At 37.9% G+C, this 21,906-nt stretch overlaps 1 protein-coding gene across 1 annotated transcript in view; it reads right to left on the bottom strand.

Moving 5' to 3' along the window:
• abcc6a (ATP-binding cassette, sub-family C (CFTR/MRP), member 6a) overlaps window positions 1-21,906 on the bottom strand; it is a 37,846-nt gene that overhangs the window by 15,510 nt on the left and 430 nt on the right. Inside the window, exons 2-8 of the mRNA XM_058070653.2 lie at window positions 16,968-17,144; window positions 16,755-16,880; window positions 8,878-9,015; window positions 6,141-6,263; window positions 3,760-3,821; window positions 3,494-3,625; window positions 1,323-1,529 (exon numbers count right to left, since the gene is read on the bottom strand). Of these exons, the coding sequence (XP_057926636.2) occupies window positions 1,323-1,529; window positions 3,494-3,625; window positions 3,760-3,821; window positions 6,141-6,263; window positions 8,878-9,015; window positions 16,755-16,880; window positions 16,968-17,144 (965 nt within the window). The remainder of the gene's footprint in view (window positions 1-1,322; window positions 1,530-3,493; window positions 3,626-3,759; window positions 3,822-6,140; window positions 6,264-8,877; window positions 9,016-16,754; window positions 16,881-16,967; window positions 17,145-21,906) is intronic.

The raw sequence follows: 21,906 nt of genomic DNA, 5'->3' as shown, positions 1-21,906 counted from the left end.
TTGCTTGTGACACTTTTGCTGCACTTTGAAATGACAGCATAATAAGGATATTTCCAAAATGAGTTACATCCAGGTAGCTTCAGTCCAGCTTGAGGTTTGGCGATATTGGCAGCTTCCTTATTACCCTAGACCAGGGGTCTCAAACACGCGGCCCGCGGGCCAAATGTGGCCCGCAGGACACTAGTTTGAGGCCGCCTTGATATGAAAGTTTAATGTTAGATATGGATGCTGTATGGTATCATGTACCCAGAAAAAAATATTACGTTTGATTAATGTTCATGTTAAAGGTTAAATAACTGTTATCCTGGGCGGCACGGTGGTCTAGGGGTTAGCGCGCAGACCTCACAGCTAGGAGACCAGGGTTCAATTCCACCCTCGGGCATCTCTGTGTGGAGTTTGCATGTTCTCCACACGTGGATGCGTGGGTTTTCTCCGGGAACTCCGGTTTCCAAAAACATGCTAGGTTAATTGGATACTCCAAATTGTCCATAGGTATGAATGTGAGTGTGAATGCTTGTTTGTCTATATGTGCCCTGTGATTGGCTGGCGACCAGTCTAGGGTGTACCCCGCCTTACGCCCGAAGACAGCTGGGATAGGCTCCCGCGACCCTCGTGAGGAAAAGCGGTAGAAAATGAATGAATGAATGAATAGTTATCCTCCCTATCCGTGTGTAAGTGGTATGTTTTTGGCTATTTAAGTTTAAAGGAAAAAACTTGAAGGCTACCGTTTAGGTCGCTAGCTCTCTAGTTTGCGAGTTAGCATGTGTCTCAAGACCCTGCAGTTGCGCAATATGTTGGAAATAAAAAAAGTATAAACGTGACTATAGTCGTGTTTTGTCATGTTTACAGGGCTCTAATAATGCTTTGTTCATTTTAATCTGAAAAAAATAATTTGTCTACCCACCAACTATATGTGGTTTCTTAAGTTTTTATTATTTGACGTTTTATTATTATTATTATATTTATTTATTACTGATTTATTTACTTTATTCTTGATTTGTTTATTTATTTTTCATCTTATTTTGTGCAGAAAAATAAAAATTACATTGCACTCGATGTCACTTGGTTTGTGGGACGAACAGCAGTGAAAGTGTGTCTCAGAATCCCAGACTCCACATGTGCTACTACTAAATATAATCTCTTACATAACTTAATATGCCACAAACCTCCTTTTTGTTCTTGAAACCAAACAGCCTCATTTGTGTGTCACACTACATCTGGTTTATTTTTGGAAAGTAAATCACCTTAATCTTGTCAACATGTATAGTTTAACTAAACAGTAGCAGGTAGAAACACAGCCACATTTAAACACTTTGTCTTACCTCAGCACCTGGGGGATGGCGAACATGAAGGCATCATGGAATATAATACACATGGTACCGGTAAGGAAGTACGGACCAAATTTGCGTGCCAGAGTTCTGAACAGGAAAAAGCCAGAGCTCTGCTCCTTATGAAGCTTCCTGAGGAGCTGAGCTTGGTCAGGTAATCTGCTCCCCAGTGCCACACCTGACGTCAAGGCCTTCTCCTGCCTGTCATGGAAAACATAAAAATGGTGCTAAGTTGAGTTATAGCTTGAAATGACTTACGGTACATTTGTACTTTGGACACCGCTTTCCTAATATATATGATTCTGTCCTGTGAAGTCTGGGAAAATATGATAATGTCATTACTGTTATGATGACATGACGACATTGTGGTTATCTAAGCCAGTGTTTTTCAACCTTTTTTGAGCCACGGCACGTTTTTTTACATTGGAAAATGTAAAAAATGTTACAAAATGTCACCACGACCTCACACGTGCATCAATAAGTCTATGGGAGGAACAAGGTAGGTGTTGCCACACGGACCAATATTACATTGCTATGCCAGTCTTTACACCACAGACACTCCACAGTAGCCATGTTTTTACATCACCACTTTTTCTCTTTCCGAATGACCTTTCGGGAAACAATGGTATCCATGGAAAGGAATACAGTAAAGTCTCGTTATATCGATATTCTCGGGAGTCGGAAAAAATACCGATATAACCGGACTATCCATATATCCGATCCTGCGCCGAACTGCATTAAAAGTGGGCGGATCTTTGATATGGCATGTAATTTTCTCCTTGAGTTCATGAATTGCGTATCTAGCATGCTTTTGTACTACAATACATTTTGTACTACAGTAAATAAATATAAACTTACGCTGTAGTGATTACCGGTTACCGGGACATAATTCACCCCGGAACTATCGATAGGGAAGGTGTTGGCACCCGGAGGGGTAGGCGCGAGGGACGGGTGTTTTCCGCTGTGTGTGCTGCACTCTGGTGGTGGAAGTGTGAAAAATAAAGTTGACTGGAAGCAGCCGTTCGCCGTGTTCTTTTTTTGGTATTGAAATCCTTAAGCAAAGATTGATTTAAGCTGCTTTTGTATCGATATAAGCAGACCAAATTGGCTGGCGGGAGATGAAAAGGGCATCGTAGTAACCGGATTATCATAATAACCGTGTATCGTACTAACGGAACTAATTATATCATAAAAGACTAGAAATTTGCCGGGAAATGAAAATAGTATTGTAATAAGTAGTAATTCGTTTTAACCGATATCGATATAACGAGACTTTACTGTATTCCAATCTCTTGTCTACATGCGCTGTGAAAATCAACCAGAATAGTCAATAGGGCATGCCCAGTAAAACGTAAACATCAACATCACATGATACCGGCTTCACCGAGTTGTTCTTTCACTTGTCGGAATAACTCCATATTGCCAGTTTTTCGTCTGTCCAGTCTTGAAATTTAGTTTGAATCAAAAACAAACTTTGCTTAGTCCAGTGCCGATTGCTGGCCTCCATTTTTAAAAGTGAAGAACGTCTGGATCTGCGTGTTACGTCATATCTGAGCATACGCGGGATCAATTTAAACAGAAAAAGATCAAATTCAATCTTGTTAATATTTTATAATTAAACTCAGGACATGTTTTATATAGATATATATTTTCTTTTTTTAATAAAACTGCACTTGTGAATAAAGTATAGAAGGGTTTAGATTCTGTTCCACAGATGGCGCTAATGCACACGAAAGCTGCTTGCCAACCGCCAATAAACAACAGAAGAAGAAGGCACCCTGACAACTTTCCGTTTGAGCGGGTACAAGATACCTCAATCGGATTGGTTAAAGGAATATTCCATCCCTGTTCAATTCTTTCCGTTTGAGCAAATAAAGCAAATGCAATTGGAATATTTGTGTCCATGTATACTATTGACATAATGGCTATTGACATAATATTTGCAAATGATTAATAAATGTTAATTATAAAAAGTGATATTGGATAATTCCTGACGGCACATCTAACCATTGGCACGGGGACTTAAATGTTCAAAGTCTGTGTTAACCGGGACAAAAGTTCCAAGATGTTTTTTTTTCAAGGTAGCGTTATGAGACATGTCTGTGTTTTTGTCTTTGTATCTGCGACACGGTGTTGCTAAGCACGAAGCAATTGAATGGTCTCACTTTTGAATTTTGGCACATTCGGCCGTCCAGTCGTCTTGCAGCTCAGAGATGATTTTATGCGACGTGTCTTCCTCTCTCAAAGTCCACAGGTCCTCTGCTGCCAGCGGAGCGCGATATCCCTTCACGGCAAGTCTGAAGAGTGAGTGTGGAGATGATTCACAAGCATAATTATCAACAGTACACACACACGCATGTAAACAAGCATAAAATGTTGCTGGGGTGACTCATTTGTGGGCTCAAAGGGTGGTGGTTTTTAGGGACCTTACCCAGTAAACCACCAGAAGAGGCTCTTAGACAGAAAAGAAGCATCTTTCACAGGGCAAGGATTCTGCAACAGAATTAAATCCAGACTTAGTTTTGTTTTTCTGTTGGACAGTTTTTGACAGATAAACTCAGCATACGTGTTAAGAGTGTATTTATGAAACGCAAACATCAGGTGGTTCACGTGGAGACCACGAGCTCCCACAAGTCAGCGTAAATAGAAGCCAGTGTTAGCATAGAGTAAAAATGACGTTTTGAGGTTGAGAGCTGCAGACGGAGCGGAAATGTGTCATTGCAAACTATCCTATATATGCACACACACACACACATAAAACACACACACACACAGAACGTATGTTGTTTCTCGACATCCTGCCACCCCCTCACCGGGCTATTTGCTCTTTTCATGACCAACACTCCACTTCTTCATCCTTCACTTCCTCTCTTACTGTGAGTAACCATAACCAGAGTGGAGGAGTGGAGGAAGAAGAGGACACACCAAGGAACAACCGGTGGTGGGTGTATGCGCCACGCCAGTCTGTGGCTTTTGAGCCGCCGCTCCACCGGCCAGGAATCTGCGAGGGACTTTTCCAGCTGTTTTTATAGTTTATCACCAGGGAAATATTACATCATAATTCTACGTGATTGATGAGGGCTCACTTTGTCTGCCCTGAAGAAGGCAGTTTAGTGGGTAAAATATCAGGAGTACGATGCCGTGCAGTTCCACACCACTGCAAAGTGTCCCAGCGAGGGTTGCATACAGTACAGTTGAAAGATGCAGAGTGATACATTTTGTACATTAAAGATGCTAAAACCAATTCACTGGCCCAGATCTTAAAGCCGCCACTGAATGGAGGGTGATGTAAGCTAAGCTACATGAGCAAAACATCCACATCTTAGATTTTGTAGGGTCTCGAGGAACTAATGAGGAACGAATGACCGAGGCACTTAAATTTAGAGTGCCGGTAGTTACTGAGGAACTAATGAAAAATTAATGAGGAACTAATGAGTAGTGGTTAGGATTAGGGAGGTCCGTTCCTCATTACTACTGTTATTTTATGGAGTGTTACTCGAAATAGTTGAATAACTAATAGTATATCTCAATAATATTGAAATTATTTAATTTTTGTAATATGTCAAGAACTACTGAATTGCTGCTGGTTTTGCCCTAAAATTTTTTTGCTTGTTTCTCAAATTACAACTTAACCCCCCCTTTGATATTTCAACTCTATGCTACTAATATGAACATTTTTCCTCATAATATTGCAAGTTTATTCTCTTAAAATTGCAGCTTTTTTCCCCTCGTTAGAATACGACTTTAATATTTTGACTTCATTTTTGTAAAATTGCATTACAGTTGTTTCTATTTCTGACATTTTTCTTATTCCTATAATATTTTGAATTTATTCCCGTAATTTTTGGGCAACCTAATTTTCCAAAAATCATGTTAGTTGTTGCTTTGTTTGTTTTTAAAATTAAAATTGTCTTTAATATTTTAACTTTATGCTATTAAAGTAAAGTTTTTCCTCATATTAACCATGCAATTCTTGCAAAGTTATGACTTTTTTTTCGCTTAATATTTTGACTTTATTTTTGTAAAATTGCATTACAGCTGTTTCTATTTCTGACATTTTTCATATTCCTATAATATTTTGAATTTATTCCCGTAATTTTTGGGCAACCTAATTTTCCAAAAATCATGTTATTTGTTGCTTTGTTTGTTATTAAAATGAAAATTGTCTTTAATATTTTAACTTTATGCTATTAAAGTAAAGTTTTTCCTCATATTAACCACGCTATTCTTGCAAAGTTATGACTTTTTTCGCTTAATATTTTGACTTTATTTTTGTAAAATTGCATTACAGCTGTTTCTATTTCTGACATTTTTCTTATTCCTATAATATTTTGACTTTATTTTTGTAATTTTTGGGCAACCTAATTTTCCAAAAATCATGTTATTTGTTTGTTATTAAAATTAAAATTGTCTTTAATATTTTAACTTTTAAAGTAAAGTAAAGTTTTTCCTCATATTAACCATGCTATTCTTGCAAAGTTATGACTTTTTTTTTGGCTTAATATTTTGACTTTATTCTTGTAAAATCACAGCTGATTTTTCCATTTTTGCTGTTGTGTTTCTACATTTCCAGTTTTAAGCCCGAGGGTCATGTTGATGGTATGCAGAAAGACAAGGACAAACACACAGTTCACACTTTGCTCACAGGAAGCAAAAGCATCGAGGTGAGAGAGGAAGGAGGCGAGACCACGTTTATGCCTCCAAAAGGCAGAGCGTCCTGCAAACAAAAGTTCAAAACCACCAGAAAGACCCACAGGTATGAACACTCCTGTGTGCTTTTGGCACGAGTGGGATGCATTATTCCCTTCCTACCTTTTCCAAGATATGTTTTCCCTCTGGAGGTAGGTCAGCAAAGCAGCACAGAACAAGCTGGACCAGTTGGATGGTGAAGTAGGAGAAGAAGGCCAGATATCGTACAATATCAGAGGCAATGCCCTGCGGAGTAAGTAAACACCAACTTAGCGAGCGCTATGGTCACACATGAGTCAGTGAGGTTATTTGCTCTAATCTATTCTAGGCACGTTTTGTTCGTTAAAGCCAAAAAGAGAATTAATTGGCTCTGTGGCTGGAAAAAAAAGTGACATTATATGATTGTCACTTTTAAGCTGCATCAAGTGCTGTTTTTTTTTTCATCTTCATCTCCACCGGCATTGCTTCACGAATCACCCAATATCCTGTCGCCGTCGTTCATCTTCATCGCGGTTTTATGTGCAATTGGTACTTGTCTTGTATATTTCTTACCTTACTTTATTTTGAAACTGGAATTGGTACTTGTCTTGTATATTTCTTACCTTACTTTATTTTGAAACTGGAATTGGTACTTGTCTTGTATATTTCTTACCTTACTATATTTTGAAACTGGAATTGGTACTTGTCTTGTATATTTCTTACCTTACTTTATTTTGAAACTGGAATTGGTACTTGTCTTGTATATTTCTTACCTTACTTTATTTTGAAACTGGAATTGGTACTTGTATTGTATATTTCTTACCTTACTTTATTTTGAAACTGGAATTGGTACTTGTCTTGTATATTTCTTACCTTACTATATTTTGAAACTGGAATTGGTACTTGTCTTGTATATTTCTTACCTTACTTTATTTTGAAACTGGAATTGGTACTTGTCTTGTATATTTCTTACCTTACTTTATTTTGAAACTGGAATTGGTACTTGTCTTGTATATTTCTTACCTTACTTTATTTTGAAACTGGAATTGGTACTTGTCTTGTATATTTCTTACCTTACTTTATTTTGAAACTGGAATTGGTACTTGTCTTGTATATTTCTTACCTTACTATATTTTGAAACTGGAATTGGTACTTGTCTTGTATATTTCTTACCTTACTTTATTTTGAAACTGGAATTGGTACTTGTCTTGTATATTTCTTACCTTACTATATTTTGAAACTGGAATTGGTACTTGTCTTGTATATTTCTTACCTTACTTTATTTTGAAACTGGAATTGGTACTTGTCTTGTATATTTCTTACCTTACTTTATTTTGAAACTGGAATTGGTACTTGTCTTGTATATTTCTTACCTTACTTTATTTTGAAACTGGAATTGGTACTTGTCTTGTATATTTCTTACCTTACTATATTTTGAAACTGGAATTGGTACTTGTCTTGTATATTTCTTACCTTACTATATTTTGAAACTGGAATTGGTACTTGTCTTGTATATTTCTTAGCTAACATTTGAGTATTAAGTTGCTGTGTGATGATTTTACCGTTCCTTCTAAGATGACACTGTGAGCCAGAGTAATGACTAAAAAGCATATCGTAAGTTCCCTTGTAGCTCACGATTGGATTTTGACAAAGAAACCACTTCCTCACTGATTCACAGTATTTAAAGTAGTATTTAAATGAGTTCTGAAGTTCAGGATATGGCCATAAATTAGCCATAGGTATGTATAAGTCTCAGGGTTTTAAGTTTAAGAAAAAAGTAAACGTTTGTACACCAGAAATGACAGTACTTACCACTAAATAATGGTTTTAGCAGGTCACAGTACACAAATAGGGCACGTTCAAGGACAGCCGAACAAACACTTGATGAGAAAATCATTATCAGTGAGGGATAAATACATAAACAGGTAAAAACTATGATAACTTCGTGCATGAGATGTGTTTTCCGTGGAAAAAAATGTCCTACTTTAAAAAATGTGCAGGTAGTATTTAGGAATTAGTTTTTGTATAATTATATTGCTGTTAATTTTATTATATCTGATTATGTGCATAAATGATGTGAACAAGAAGGTTTTATTGGTGAGCCTGTGTTTTATTTTAATGTGTGAAAGCTTTACGTGCGGATGCATAGATCTCCATCTGCCAGTGTGTTTATGCCGCATAGGCCCATAAACGCAGCGCTGACGTTCTTTGGGCCTGACCCTTCACTGCCATGTCTCACCAGCATTTATCCTAGACCCATCATTACTCTCCCTCAAGCAGCGTGGAATGTCACACTCAGGGTGATAAAACAGAAATATGGATGTGTGTTTGTTTGCGTGATTTTTTAGAAATGCAAATACATCGGCCCCATGCCTTTCGCGCACCAAAATAACCCCCCTTCCAACAATGATTGCAGGGTCTCAAAGCAGGCGAGGGAAGAAAAGGAAAAGTTAGAAACCAGAATTGTCAGTGTCATCGTCCTGTACTCGGATGATGTTCGGTTAACTTGGTTTAAATTGGAGGATAAATTACGGAATTACACTTTGCTGACTTAGCACTAACTCAAGTGGTGCTGGGCCAGGATCAAAAAGTGGGTCATGGAGCTATTTTCACTGGGTCACAGGTCTATGCCTGGGCAAAAAACACCCCAAAAAAACAATGACCCAATATCCGGAAATGCACCTCGGTGCACCTTAATGGTTGATTTTGTCGAGTTTTAGCTCGGAAAGTCATCGAGTGGGGCCTTAACATCCCCTCCATTCGGCACACAGCTGCAGTGAAAAACTTCCGCCAGCCATCCAAACAAGTTCACATTTGAACTAATATAAAACCGATACATTAGCCAACATATTGGAATAAATACAGAACAATAAGAACATACCTCATCCAGGGCCAGCTGGATCTTTGCTCTGAGAGGCACCAGGGAACAAACAACAGCCAAAACCCAGAAGAGGAAGAGGAATAAAGAGGACCGACAACCTCGTATTCTTTCCAACTGGATGATACATAACGTCAGGATCTGGAGAGAAGCAGAGAAAGGAGAATGATTTATAATATCAAATTAGTGGCTTCCTTTGAAAGCCAGCAAATAAAGTGAGCTGTTATGATTGGTACAAGTTATCCATCCATTTTCTATACCACTTATCCTCACTAGGGTCACAGGCATGCTGGAGTCTATCCCAGCTGTCTTTGGGCGAGAGGCCGGGTACATCCTGGACTGGTCACCAGCCAATTACAGGGCACATATAGACATTCACATTCATACCTATGGGCAATTTAACCTTTTACTAAACTAGCATGCAGGTTAACATCCATGGGAGGAAGGAAAATTTTCCCATAATGCATCATTTTCCCAGCAAAATATTTCATTGGTTAAGGCTGCTGAGGCACTGCAATGTTGTCTCTGTCCACCAGAGGGAGCCAAAGGAGCCCAAAGCCTAGAGGAAAGCTGGCATCATTGCAGCCCCCTGACTAATGAAATGCTTTGCTATGATGAAATGCATTGTGGGAAAATGTTACAATAGTTGTTTTTTTTTATTTTAAACTCGTATTAGTACTTGTACTATACATTTTGTAGCTACATTGAGTGTTAAGTTACTGTGTGATGATTTTAGCGTTCTTTGTGAAATACCGTGTGTCTTGAGTAATGACATGTTTGTCAACCCATTGGAAATCATTACTCAAGACACACAGCGAATGGTAAAATCATCACACAGTAACTTAACACTCAAGGTAGCTACAAAATGTATAATACAAGTACTAATACGAGTTTTATTCATTCATTCATTCATGAATAAAACTCGTTCATTCATTCATTCATGAATAAAACTCGTATTAGTACTTGTATTATACATTTTGTAGCTACCTTGAGTGTTAAGTTACTGTGTGATGATTTTAGCATTCGTTGTGAAAATACCGTGTGTCTTGAGTAATGACATGTTTGTCAACCCATTGGAAATCATTAGTCAAGACACACGGTATTTCACAACGAATGCTAAAATCATCACACAGTAACTTAACACTCAAGGTAGCTACAAAATGTATAATTCAAGTACTAATACAAGTTTTATTCATTCATTCATTCATGAATAAAACTCGTTCATTCATTCATTCATGAATAAAACTCGTATTAGTACTTGTATTATACATTTTGTAGCTACCTTGAGTGTTAAGTTACTGTGTGATGATTTTAGCATTCGTTGTGAAAATACCGTGTGTCTTGAGTAATGACATGTTTGTCAACCCATTGGAAATCATTACTCAAGACACACGGTATTTCACAACGAATGCTAAAATCATCACACAGTAACTTAACACTCAAGGTAGCTACAAAATGTATAATGCAAGTACTAATACGAGTTTTATTCATTCATTCATGCGGGTGCTGAATGAATTCATTCATGAATAAAACTCGTATTATTCATTTTGTAGCTACCTTGAGTGTTAGATTACTGTGTGATGATTTTAGCATTCGTTGTGAAATACCGTGTGTCTTGTGTAATGGCTCAATTCTCATAAACGTTGATGAAGAGTACAGTTGTGTGGTGTTTATATTTAAAAAAAATTGACAACAGCCGAAAAGTCGGCCCAGTGGCGGCTGGGATTTTCCCTGGTCTGGCCGTACACGTATGATGATGATGATGATGATGAGGATCCTACACATGTCAAAGCCTCTTAACCGTGTTGTTTTCTCTAAAGAGTCATGGTTGTCCTTGGTGGAGTCATATGTTGCGGGTGCTGAACCGCTATATAATCCATGAGGTTGGCCAAGTGAGATGTCACACGGTCCAGCTCACCCAGTGGAGGGAAAGTGGGTTTGGGTTTCCAACAGAGCACCACATTGGTTAGTCTGGGATGAGCCACAGTAACGTCTATTAAAAACTACTGGTTTGTTCACATCAACAACCTGATATGGGAGATTTCTGTTTGTTGTTGGCCTGGAGGTTGAACGTCATTAGGTGACCTCAACGATGTCAACAACATCTCTGGCTTCTCATTTGGAGTTCTAACATGGTTGTTGTTTTCCACTACAAACTCTACTTTTCAAGTGTTTTATCTGAGAAGACATTGGAGGACTTGAAGGTTCTGCTTTTTTCAGATCAATCAATCAATATTAATAGTAGTCCAATAAGCCACTTAACGCTTTGAATTTCAGGGCTTCACTTTATTATGTTTTTTCAAAATATATCAATTAATAAGTCATTGTTATTTTGTGTTAGAATACGACATATTGCAGGTTGAAAAATTTAAGCAAAATTAAAATATATTTTTTCCCTAAATTAAACATTCGCAAACTGGCTAAATGAACTACAATACAAATATATGGCATTCAGAAGACGCATTCAAAGACGTGATGATATGTAGTATTCGACAATGGCCACTAAGTCACAGTAATGTTACCGTATTGTTCGACGAGACGCACAAGCACCAGACTTTAAAGTTTTAAATTTTTTCACAACAGGTATATTAATCCCTCGCTATGCCCCACGCCAAGCTAAAACTCAACTCTGGACCCTCAAAGTCATTTCCTGTCAGCACCTCACTTAACTCCCCAAGCACCGGAACACATTTACAGCAACACACAGAAATGGTCTTAAATGGTTTATATCTGTTATTATATCTGCTGAATTGAGTAACACAAGCATTAAGGTGATTATAGGGGTGTTACTTCATGGCTAGAGTGCTCTAATAATGTTAAAAACACATTTAAAAGGTTGTAAACAGGATTGTCTATACTCTAGCTAGAGCTAGCTAGTTAGATATCATTTATTATGTGAATAATTACATACATGAATATAAATAATAATTTATTTTTTACAGTATTTATTTTTTTACAGGATTACAGTATAGTATTGAATGGATATTCGTGTGATTCTATGTACACTTAATATTTTTCAGTTCATTTTCATAACTTTCCATATCTACTACTACAAAAAATATCTTTCAAATTGTAATATTGTTGATATTGCATGGGTATATTGTTTACAAAGTCAGGGGATAAGTCCTTGGTGCAAGAAGCCAAAGGATTTTAATGACCCCTGAACCAACAACGGTAGGCGGAGCTTGGCACTAAGCAGCGTAGATACGCTCACAGTGTCCTGACCTTTGGTTTCGTCCCTCTATTTGATCACGGAATCTGCAAATTCAGCGATTTGAACTGAAGCAAATGATATTTATAATACAGTGGATAAAAATTTATATTCATTTATTTATGTTATTAAGTAACACTGGTGAAAAGTAAGTGAGGCCTGAGATGTGCATTTGAAAGACCCTGCTATGACTCGTCATATTACTGTAAACCAGGGGTCTAAAACTCAATTTACTTGGGGGCCACTGGAGCTAGGGTCTGGGTGAGACTGGGCCGCATCAGGTTTTCCAAAAAAAAAAACAAAAAAACGCATTTATTAAAAACAAAAATTTTTTAAAAACTTCGCTTTGGTTCCAATTTTCTACAAGAAAAGCTCTGATAAAACATTCCACTGTTCTCAAATATCTTACTTTTTATTTTTCTACACAAAATAAGATGAAAAATAAATAAACAAATCAAGAATAAAGAAAATCAATCAATCAGTAATAAATAAATATAATAATAATAATAAAACGGCAAATAATAAAAACTTAAGAAACCACATATAGTTGGTGGGTAGACAAATTATTTTTTTCAGATTAAAATGAACAAAGCATTATTAGAGCCCTGTAGACATGACAAAACACGACTATAGTCACATTTATACTCTTTTTATTTACAACATATTGCGCAACTGCAGGGTCTTGAGACACATGCTAACTCGCAAACTAGAGATCGAGCGACCTAAACGGTAGCCTTCAAGTTATTTCCTTTCAACTTAAATAGCCAAAAACTTACCACTTCCACACGGATAGGGAGGATAACTATTAACAGTTATTTAACCTTTAACATGAACATGAATCAAACGTAATAATTTTTTCTGGGTACATGATACCATACAGCATCCATATCAAACTTGCCCGGGCCGCACTAACATTAAACTTTCATATCAAGGCGGGGGCCTCAAACTAGTGTCCTGCGGGCTACATTTGGCCCGCGGGCCGCGTGTTTGAGACCCCTGCTGTAAACTATCCATGAGTCAGTGTGTGGAAGATCACTGAGCCCCGTGTAAAAAAAAACCCTAATAATTAAAGGGGAAGTTTTCAGCCATGAGGACCGGTAGAGTTTTACAGTACGTCATTGGATGGTTTATTATAATTTTGACATTTGTGCATTTTTATCAAAAGCAACCACGCTTTGTATGTTTGCTGACAAAGTCTTGTCGTAGCGATGCTGGGTGATTTCTGGTACTAACATGTTTGTTATCTCTTCTGCTACTGAGATAAATGATGTATCTCCAAAATAAACCCCAGTTTCTGAAATTAACCCTCAATACAAGAGATGTCTTAATGTATTTTTACCCAAACACATGCTTGTGTTTACTCAGGAGTCTGCAAAAACCGCAAGTGGGCAAGGGTGTCTGAGTTGGACAGAGAGAAACCAAACAGGATTTGTGTAAGGCTTGCAGAGAGTGGGAGTTGTGTCAATAACGCTATACATGAGTACTAATTCCATCATGGACAGCTTAATGTTCAAAGTATTGTGAAGCCTCCATCAGTCCTGCTAAGGTATTAGCAGCCAAAATATTTTCCCAGCCGTTTCAGCTAACATCCATTTTCTATACCTCGTGTTCTCATTACCGTTTACGGGTAAGCTGCTGACTTTGAAGGAGAGGCTGGGTGCACCCAGGACTGGTCACCAGCCAGTTGCAGGGCAAATACAGTACATATAAAACAACCGCTCATACACAAGCTCACACCTATGGACATTTTAGGGTCTAAGTTAATGTGCATATTTTTGGAATGTGGTGGGAAGTTGGAGTACCCGGAGAAAACGCAGGAAAGCATGGGAGAAACATGCAAACTCCGCACAGACACGGCCAGACATAGATGTAAACCCTCGATCTCCTGACTGTGCAACCAACATGCTAACCACGAGACCATTGTGCGACCCCCTACCAACCGTTATCTTCTGTAAATAATGTTTTCCAACACAGCATACTGTATTTTCCATCTTGGTTCTAGAGCAGGGGTCTCAAACTCAATTTACTTGGGGGCCACTGGAGTTTTCACTGGTTTAAAAAAAACAAAAAACAAAAAAACACATTTATTAAAAACATAAAATTTTTAAAAACTTCGCTTTGGTTCCAATTTTCTACAATAAAAGCTCTGATAAAACATTCCACTGTTCTCAAATATCTTACTTTTTATTTTTCTACACAAAATAAGATGAAAAATAAATAAACAAATCAAGAATAAAGAAAATCAATCAATCAGTAATAAACAAATAAAAATAAAAATAATAATAAACCGGCAAATAATAAAAAATTAAGAAACCACATATAGTTGGTGGGTAGACAAATTATTTTTTTCAGATTAAAATGAACAAAGCATTATTAGAGCCCTGTAGACATGACAAAACACGACTATAGTCACATTTATACTCTTTTTATTTACAACATATTGCGCAACTGCAGGGTCTTGAGACACATGCTAACTCGCAAACTAGAGAGCTAGCGACCTAAACGGTAGCCTTCAAGTTATTTCCTTTCAACTTAAATAGCCAAAAACTTACCACTTCCACACGGATAGGGAGGATAACTATTAACAGTTATTTAACCTTTAACATGAACATTAATCAAACGTAATAATTTTTTCTGGGTACATGATACCATACAGCATCCATATCAAACTTTACATTAAACTTTCATATCAAGGCGGGGGCCTCAAACTAGTGTCCTGCGGGCCACATTTGGCCCGCGGGCCGCATGTTTGAGACCCCTGTTCTAGAGGCTTCGATTCAATAAGTGTAGAAGTTATATCACTTTTTTTTTACGTCAGACAGCAGCTACATTGTCCACTTCATTCCAACACAAACCTCCTCTGAGATGAATTCCCATAACAACATGGCGGCCATGGATGAATAAAATGTTCATTTCTTTACACAATGTAGCACCAAAGTATCACATTTTGAGTGAACGGTGTCCTGACGTATGCTCTCCTCACATGAAACAGCAATAGATGTCAGTACAAATGTACTCTGCACTGTCATGATTGATGGTCAAATACTGGCATGTTTACGGGGTATTGCAATATTTGCATTGCCTGCAACACTATAAATCTATCCTTAGTTATTCAGCTTTGCACCTCAGTGTCTTGCCAGCATGCGGCACAATCTATACACTCTTATGTATTTGCACATGGCCGTGTGAGACTCATACAGTATATTCCCACAACGTTTTTTTTATACCTCATGTACACACTGGAGGAATATCTGGTGAGTGGTTAGAAGTCGAAAATTCTCATTGATCACAGCTATTTGTTGTGTATATGTAATGATGCAAATGATGCAATGATGTAACTTTACGCAACAAGGTCAAGTTTTTGGCAATGTCACTGAAAATCCATGAAAAGTACATTTATAACATGGGTCTCAAACACGCGGCCTGCGGGCCAAATGTGGCCCGCAGGACACTAGTTTGAGGCCCCCGCCTTGATATGAAAGTTTAATGTTAGTGCGGCCCGCTTAAGTTTGATATGGATGCTGTATGGTATCATGTACCCAGAAAAAATTATTACGTTTGATTAACGTTCATGTTAAAGGTTAAATAACTGTTAATAGTTATCCTCCCTATCCGTGTGGAAGTGGTAAGTTTTTGGCTATTTAAGTTTAAAGGAAATAACTTGAAGGCTACCGTTTAGGGTCGCTAGCTCTCTAGTTTGCGAGTTAGCATGTGTCTCAAGACCCTGCAGTTGCGCAATATGTTGTAAATAAAAAGAGTATAAATGTGACTATAGTCGTGTTTTGTCATGTCTACAGGGCTCTAATAATGCTTTGTTCATTTTAATCTGAAAAAAATCATTTGTCTACCCACCAACTATATGTGGTTTCTTAAGTTTTTATTATTTGCCCTTTTATTATTATTATTATATTTATTTATTTATGACTGATTGATTGATTTTCTTTATTCTTGATTAGTTTTTTTTATTTTTCATCTTATTTTGTGTAGAAAAATAAAAAGTAAGATATTTGAGAACAGTGGAATGTTTTATCAGAGCTTTTATTGTAGAAAATTGGAACCAAAGTTTTTTTGTTTTTAATAAAAATTTTTTGGAAAACCTGATGCGGCCCAGTCTCACCCAGACCCGAGCTCCGGTGGCCCCCAAGTAAATTGAGTTTGAGACCCCTGATTTAGAATATTCAGCTATTCACGGCAAACTAAAAATGGACTATAACGCTGACTGTGAACTGGGGGATGTCCGATAATTATCGGTTCCTATAATTATCGAGCCGATATTAGTATGTTTTTGGTCATTATCGGTAATCGATAAATCGGTAAGCCAATATCTGACACCCCTAATGTGTACTGAATTCGACCTTACCTAAACTATTGAATGCACACAACTGTTCTGTGTTTCGATACTTCTTGCAAAACTTGCTGTTCTCTGACATGGAAATGAATGGTAAAATTCCCAACAGGCGTATGACCCATGAAGTGAACACACATTCTGAGCGTCTTAGTCAGTACAAACATATAAAATTTGTACTAAATTCAGTATAACCCTTTTACAGCTAACAAAGGACCAATAATGCTAGGTTATAACACTTATAATTACAGTGTTATACAGTTTATATAAACATTTTATGACTCATGAGTCAAAAAAATTTGCAAAAATACCGAATGTATTTACCACAGTCAAGCTGCGTATGATGGGGCCCAGAAGGAAGACCATGTGCTGCTCTATCTCATGGCTCCTCTCCAGTAGAATGTAGAAGAACTCCACAAAGCCGAAGGAGGCCAACAGAAACCCGAGCACCTAAGGTAGAACATTGACATTGGGTTGAGAATGTACCTACCGTATATAAATACATCCTAAGCCAAAGAATAACACCACAAATCTCACCATCTTGGCGATGCAAAGGGACGACATTTGAATGCGTCCATGGTCGTGGCAGTAAAGGTGAAGGCAGTACACGGGGGCCAGCAACCACAGATACACGCAGGGCACCCACACAAGAACGGTGTTCTGAAAACACTGGGTCAAATCTGGGTTGGCTGTGTACCACGTGCGGTTCCAGTCCTGCAAAGATGAGAACACAAAGAAATGTTTGTGAAGGATAAAAATGAAAGAAATTATTATAAAGGTGAAACTGTGAGATCATGTCAATCATTTGACACTTTGAGGACTGCGGAGACTGTTGATATTGAAAAAAAAAGATTAAAGACGCACCTTTTTAATCAGGCTTTTAACTAATATTTTTTAACTTTTCTTAGGTTTTTATCTTTTTAGTCCTATTTTATGCTCTTAGTCTTCAGCTTTTAACTCCAGTGTTTTGTTTTTATTTTTTAGTCCTATTTTTTTTTTTGCTCTTGGTCTTCAGCTTTTAACTCCAGTGTTTTGTTTTTATCTTTTTAGTCATATTTTATGCTCTTGGTCTTCAGCTTTTAACTCGAGTGTTATCTTTTTATCTTTTTAGTCATATTTTATGCTCTTGGTCTTCAGCTTTTAACTCCAGTGTTTTGTTTTTATCTTTTTCGTCCCATTTTTTTTTGCTCTTAGTCTTCAGCTTTTAACTCCAGTGTTATGTTTTTATCTTTTTAGTCATATTTTATGCTCTTAATCTTCAGCTTTTAACTCCAGTGTTATGTTTTTATCTTTTTAGTCATATTTTATGCTCTTTGTCTTCAGCTTTTAACTCCAGTATTATGTTTTTATCTTTTTAGTCATATTTTATGCTCTTGGTCTTCAGCTTTTAACTCCAGTGTTTTGTTTTTGTCTTTTTAGTCCCATTTTTTTTTTTTGCTCTTGGTCTTCAGCTTTTAACTCCAGTGTTATGTTTTTATCTTTTTAGTCATATTTTATGAACTTGGTCTTCAGCTTTTAACTCCAGTGTTTTGTTTTTATCTTTTTAGTCATATTTTATGCTCTTGGTCTTCAGCTTTTAACTCCAGTGTTATGTTTTTATCTTTTTAGTCATATTTTATGAACTTGGTCTTCAGCTTTTAACTCCAGTGTTTTGTTTTTATCTTTTTAGTCCCATTTTTTTTTGCTCTTAGTCCTCAGCTTTTAACTCCAGTGTTATGTTTTTATCTTTTTAGTCCTATTTTATGCTCTTAGTCTTCAGCTTTTAACTCCAGTGTTTCCTCGGGGGGGGGGGGGGGGGGGGTCTTCCACACTGGGGGCTGTGTCGGGTCTGCTGAGGGGGTGCCATCCTTTAATGTGGGGGTCCGCCCGTCTGTCGGAATCGGGGGGCCCGGGTCCTCCCATGGCACGGCCTGCAGCTCCTCCCAGTGTGGACGGCCCCAAAGGTGGCGTTTCCTTGTTGCTCAGTGCCACGCCATGTCTCCCTACTGTGTGTGATTGTGTGATTGTGTGTGTGTGTGATTGTGTGTGTGTGTGTGGGGGGGTCTAGTATGGAGGGTGGGAAGGAGGGGCTTTCTTTTGTTTCTTTGTTTTTTCCTTTTAATTGTGGTAATTGTTTTTAATTCTGTAAAGCACTCTGTGTTGCATGTCTTTGCAGGAAAAGTGCTCTACAAATAAAGTTGATTTTGATTTGATTTGAGCCGGATTCAGACTACATTTTAGCCATCATAGCACAGGAGAGTGAAACCACACAGAGTCAACAAAACTGTGTGCGAGTGTTAGGAGGCCTTCTTTCTTTCTCAGAAAAGCTGAGTCAGCCTTTGAGTGTCGTTGACCTCGTCTCTGGCTCGATTCCGATGTTGAGTAGGACAAAGCAAGTCAAAGAGGTCAAAGAGAATATAGTGGCATGTTATTTATAGACGACACAACAAAAAGCCAAAACACAAGCGGCTACGTGGCTTGTTGTTGTCCTTTTACTTGTTTATCACCTCGGTGGCCTGCAGGGTGTCTGGCTACGCTAACAAGACACCGCAGGAAGCGGTTAAAAGTTCCTAGAATGGCGGCACAGATTGGCATTGCTAGACAAGCGAGCCGCAGTGTCATTATATAACAACCAACCATCTACAGCTCTGTCATTAAACCCTGGAAGGTGCGCCGTTGGGCCATTTGCCATGACGCAGGAAGTGGAAAAAAGAAGAAAAGCTGGAGTTGTTTCTTCTGCGACATTTTTTTTTTTGTGTGTCTATAGTGGATTTTTTGTCCATTCATCCAGAACATTTGCAAGGTCTGACTCAGATTCTGTTAAACACATTATAATGGCATGTTATAAGGTGCACGCATGTGCTTCTACCGCTGCATAAAGTTGCAAAAAACACCTCTAAGTCAGCAACTTCATGTTCTATTGTTAGATAAGGTTTCAAAATATCTGATAATATCACACATTTACAATACAAGCAGTTGATGTTTGCTAAATACAAGGACAGGGGTCTCAAACACGCGGCCCGCAGGACACTAGTTTGAGGCCCCCGCCTTGATATGAAAGTTCAATGTTAGTGCGGCCCGCGCGAGTTTGATATGGATGCTGTATGGTATCATGTACCCAGAAAAAATTATTACGTTTGATTAATGTTCATGTTAAAGGTTAAATAACTGTTAATAGTTATCCTCCCGATCCGTGTGGAAGTGGTACGTTTTTGGCTATTTAAGTTTAAAGGAAATAACTTGATGAGAGTTAGGGTTAGGGTTAAACCTTAAGTTTTTAAAATGTTTTTGTTTTTAATAAATGCGTTTTTTATTTTTTGGAAAACCTGATGCGGCCCAGTCTCACCCAGACCCTAGCTCCAGTGGCCCCCAAGTAAATTGAGTTTGAGACCCCTGTACAAGGATGAAGAGTCTTGAACCAGTCATGATGTGCTATATATATCACTATATTGACACTTACTAAACAAAAAAAAAACCTTAAACTGTATTATGGAAAGCAGGAAGTGAACAAATGCTTTGCTTCTTCCTACTCCTTTTGGACATGCGGAACTGGGAACTGATTATGGGATGCACTCAATTGGAATCTGATGCATGTTCAAATGAAATAAAACCATTACCATTACCATTACCATTACCATTACCATTACCATTACCATTACCATTACCATTACCATTACCATTACCATTTCCAATCACACATGGCCAATTATGCAATGATGATGTCATCGACAACTCCTTGCCCAGCTAAACAACACCACAGCTGGATTGCAGTCCTGTGACACATCTCTTCTGTTTCACCCCAAAAGTGTTTGATTGGCTTGAAAAAAACATCCAAGTATACATTTATGGACTCAACATTGTGCTGGAACAGAACTGGAACTGTTTCCACAGGTTTAGATCTAAAACGAACATGGGCGAACAAATAAAATAAATGACGAATAAAAAATCTTGTATTACAACAAGTTCCAGCGTGAATGGTGATGAATTCCAGTTTACCATAAATTGCTACTGGTCATAGCCTCTGGAAGTAAAAGGGTGTGAATCACGGTCTGACTCGCAGCTACCTGTTCACTTTGCATGTTTGTCTAACTTACCACAGGTCAAAAGTATTTCTACAAGTATTTCTACACACAAATTCTCAAAAATAGAACAAGTAAGAAAAAAAAAAAAATCAAAGGGCACTGTTATGTAATGAAAGGCTTTGCACTCACGCTGCCTCAGTGGACTCTGTAGGTCCTAGGTTCATTTAAACATCTCTTGAGAGCCAGTGAGTGGGAGGAAACTTTCACAGACTCTTCTGACTCCTGCGGTCGATGGCAAAGGGATGAACGCAACACTTTGATGAAAACGCACTCCAAATATTTCCTTGTACATTTTTCACTTCTTATCTAGTTTCTCACCTTTGCAGCTTGGGTGCCACAAGGTATCTATTTTCACCTGACAAACACACCCGTGTTAACGAATGGGGTACAAAACTGCTGACTATACTCCTGACATCATATGGATTTAATACCATAATAGGACCCAGGGACCATAATGTTGTAATGTTACATTCATATGTGACTTTACTCACCTGTATACACCATCATTATTTGCACTATGACCCATTTATCATTGCACTAAAATTAATATATCTGCAATATGTCTGCTCCTGCATATGCTTCTGTGCAATACTATGTGTATATTTTGGATATCTTGTATATATCTTATACATATCTTGTTAAATTGTCTTTTTCTTACTCTACTTTTATATATATATTTTTAAAACTTGACTACTGCACTGAAAGGAGTTGTTGTACATCTTGTATAATAACAATAAAGGCCATTCCATTCCATTCCAAAAAGGCGAAATAGACTAAAATGAATAGTGGACAAAAAATAACATGACACAATGAAATTAGTAACTTTTGCATGTATATTTATAGTTTGGGTTTCTGTGTCACCCTGCTTATTCTAGGCTGCCGCCATGCGCCACATTTGAACGAAATCCCCATCACTACCTCAAGGCTGTGACCAAAGAGCCAGCGATGACGTTATTCTGAAAGTATGTGTAATGTTCATTACTGCTTCAGCGAAGGTACTTTGTAACAAACACGTAGCAAAAACCAGTTCGGAAAAAAAAACACCCCCTTTGCTACAAGTCTAAACCGATTGCATCTTCACTTTAAAGTGATAGCATAAACACAAAAAAATGACTTTCATTTTCCAAACAGCATGTGGTGGCTGTTTGAAGGCTTGCAGGAACAAAAACAGAACACGTTGTAATGAGAACCAGAAACAGAGAGAGAGGGGGGGGGCATGTTGAGACCATGCACATTCAATAATTGTCTGCATTCCAGATGTAGCACGGACATTGTTCTGTTTTTTTAAGCTGAGATACGGAATATGGAGATTTTCCTAATGCAAATTAGAAGCTTGCAACGTGATGCATCTCCACCTCTTAACCTTCTGTACCTGCAAGGTGCAACATGCCCTGCTGTTCTCCTGACACATATTA

This window comes from Doryrhamphus excisus, linkage group LG9, assembly GCF_037039965.1.
Source record: "Doryrhamphus excisus strain RoL-2023G ecotype Guam linkage group LG9, RoL_Dexc_Guam_v1.1, whole genome shotgun sequence".
Lineage (NCBI taxonomy): Eukaryota > Metazoa > Chordata > Actinopteri > Syngnathiformes > Syngnathidae > Doryrhamphus > Doryrhamphus excisus.
Note: the sequence above shows the minus strand (reverse complement) of the source record. Positions and strands in the feature narration are given on the sequence as shown.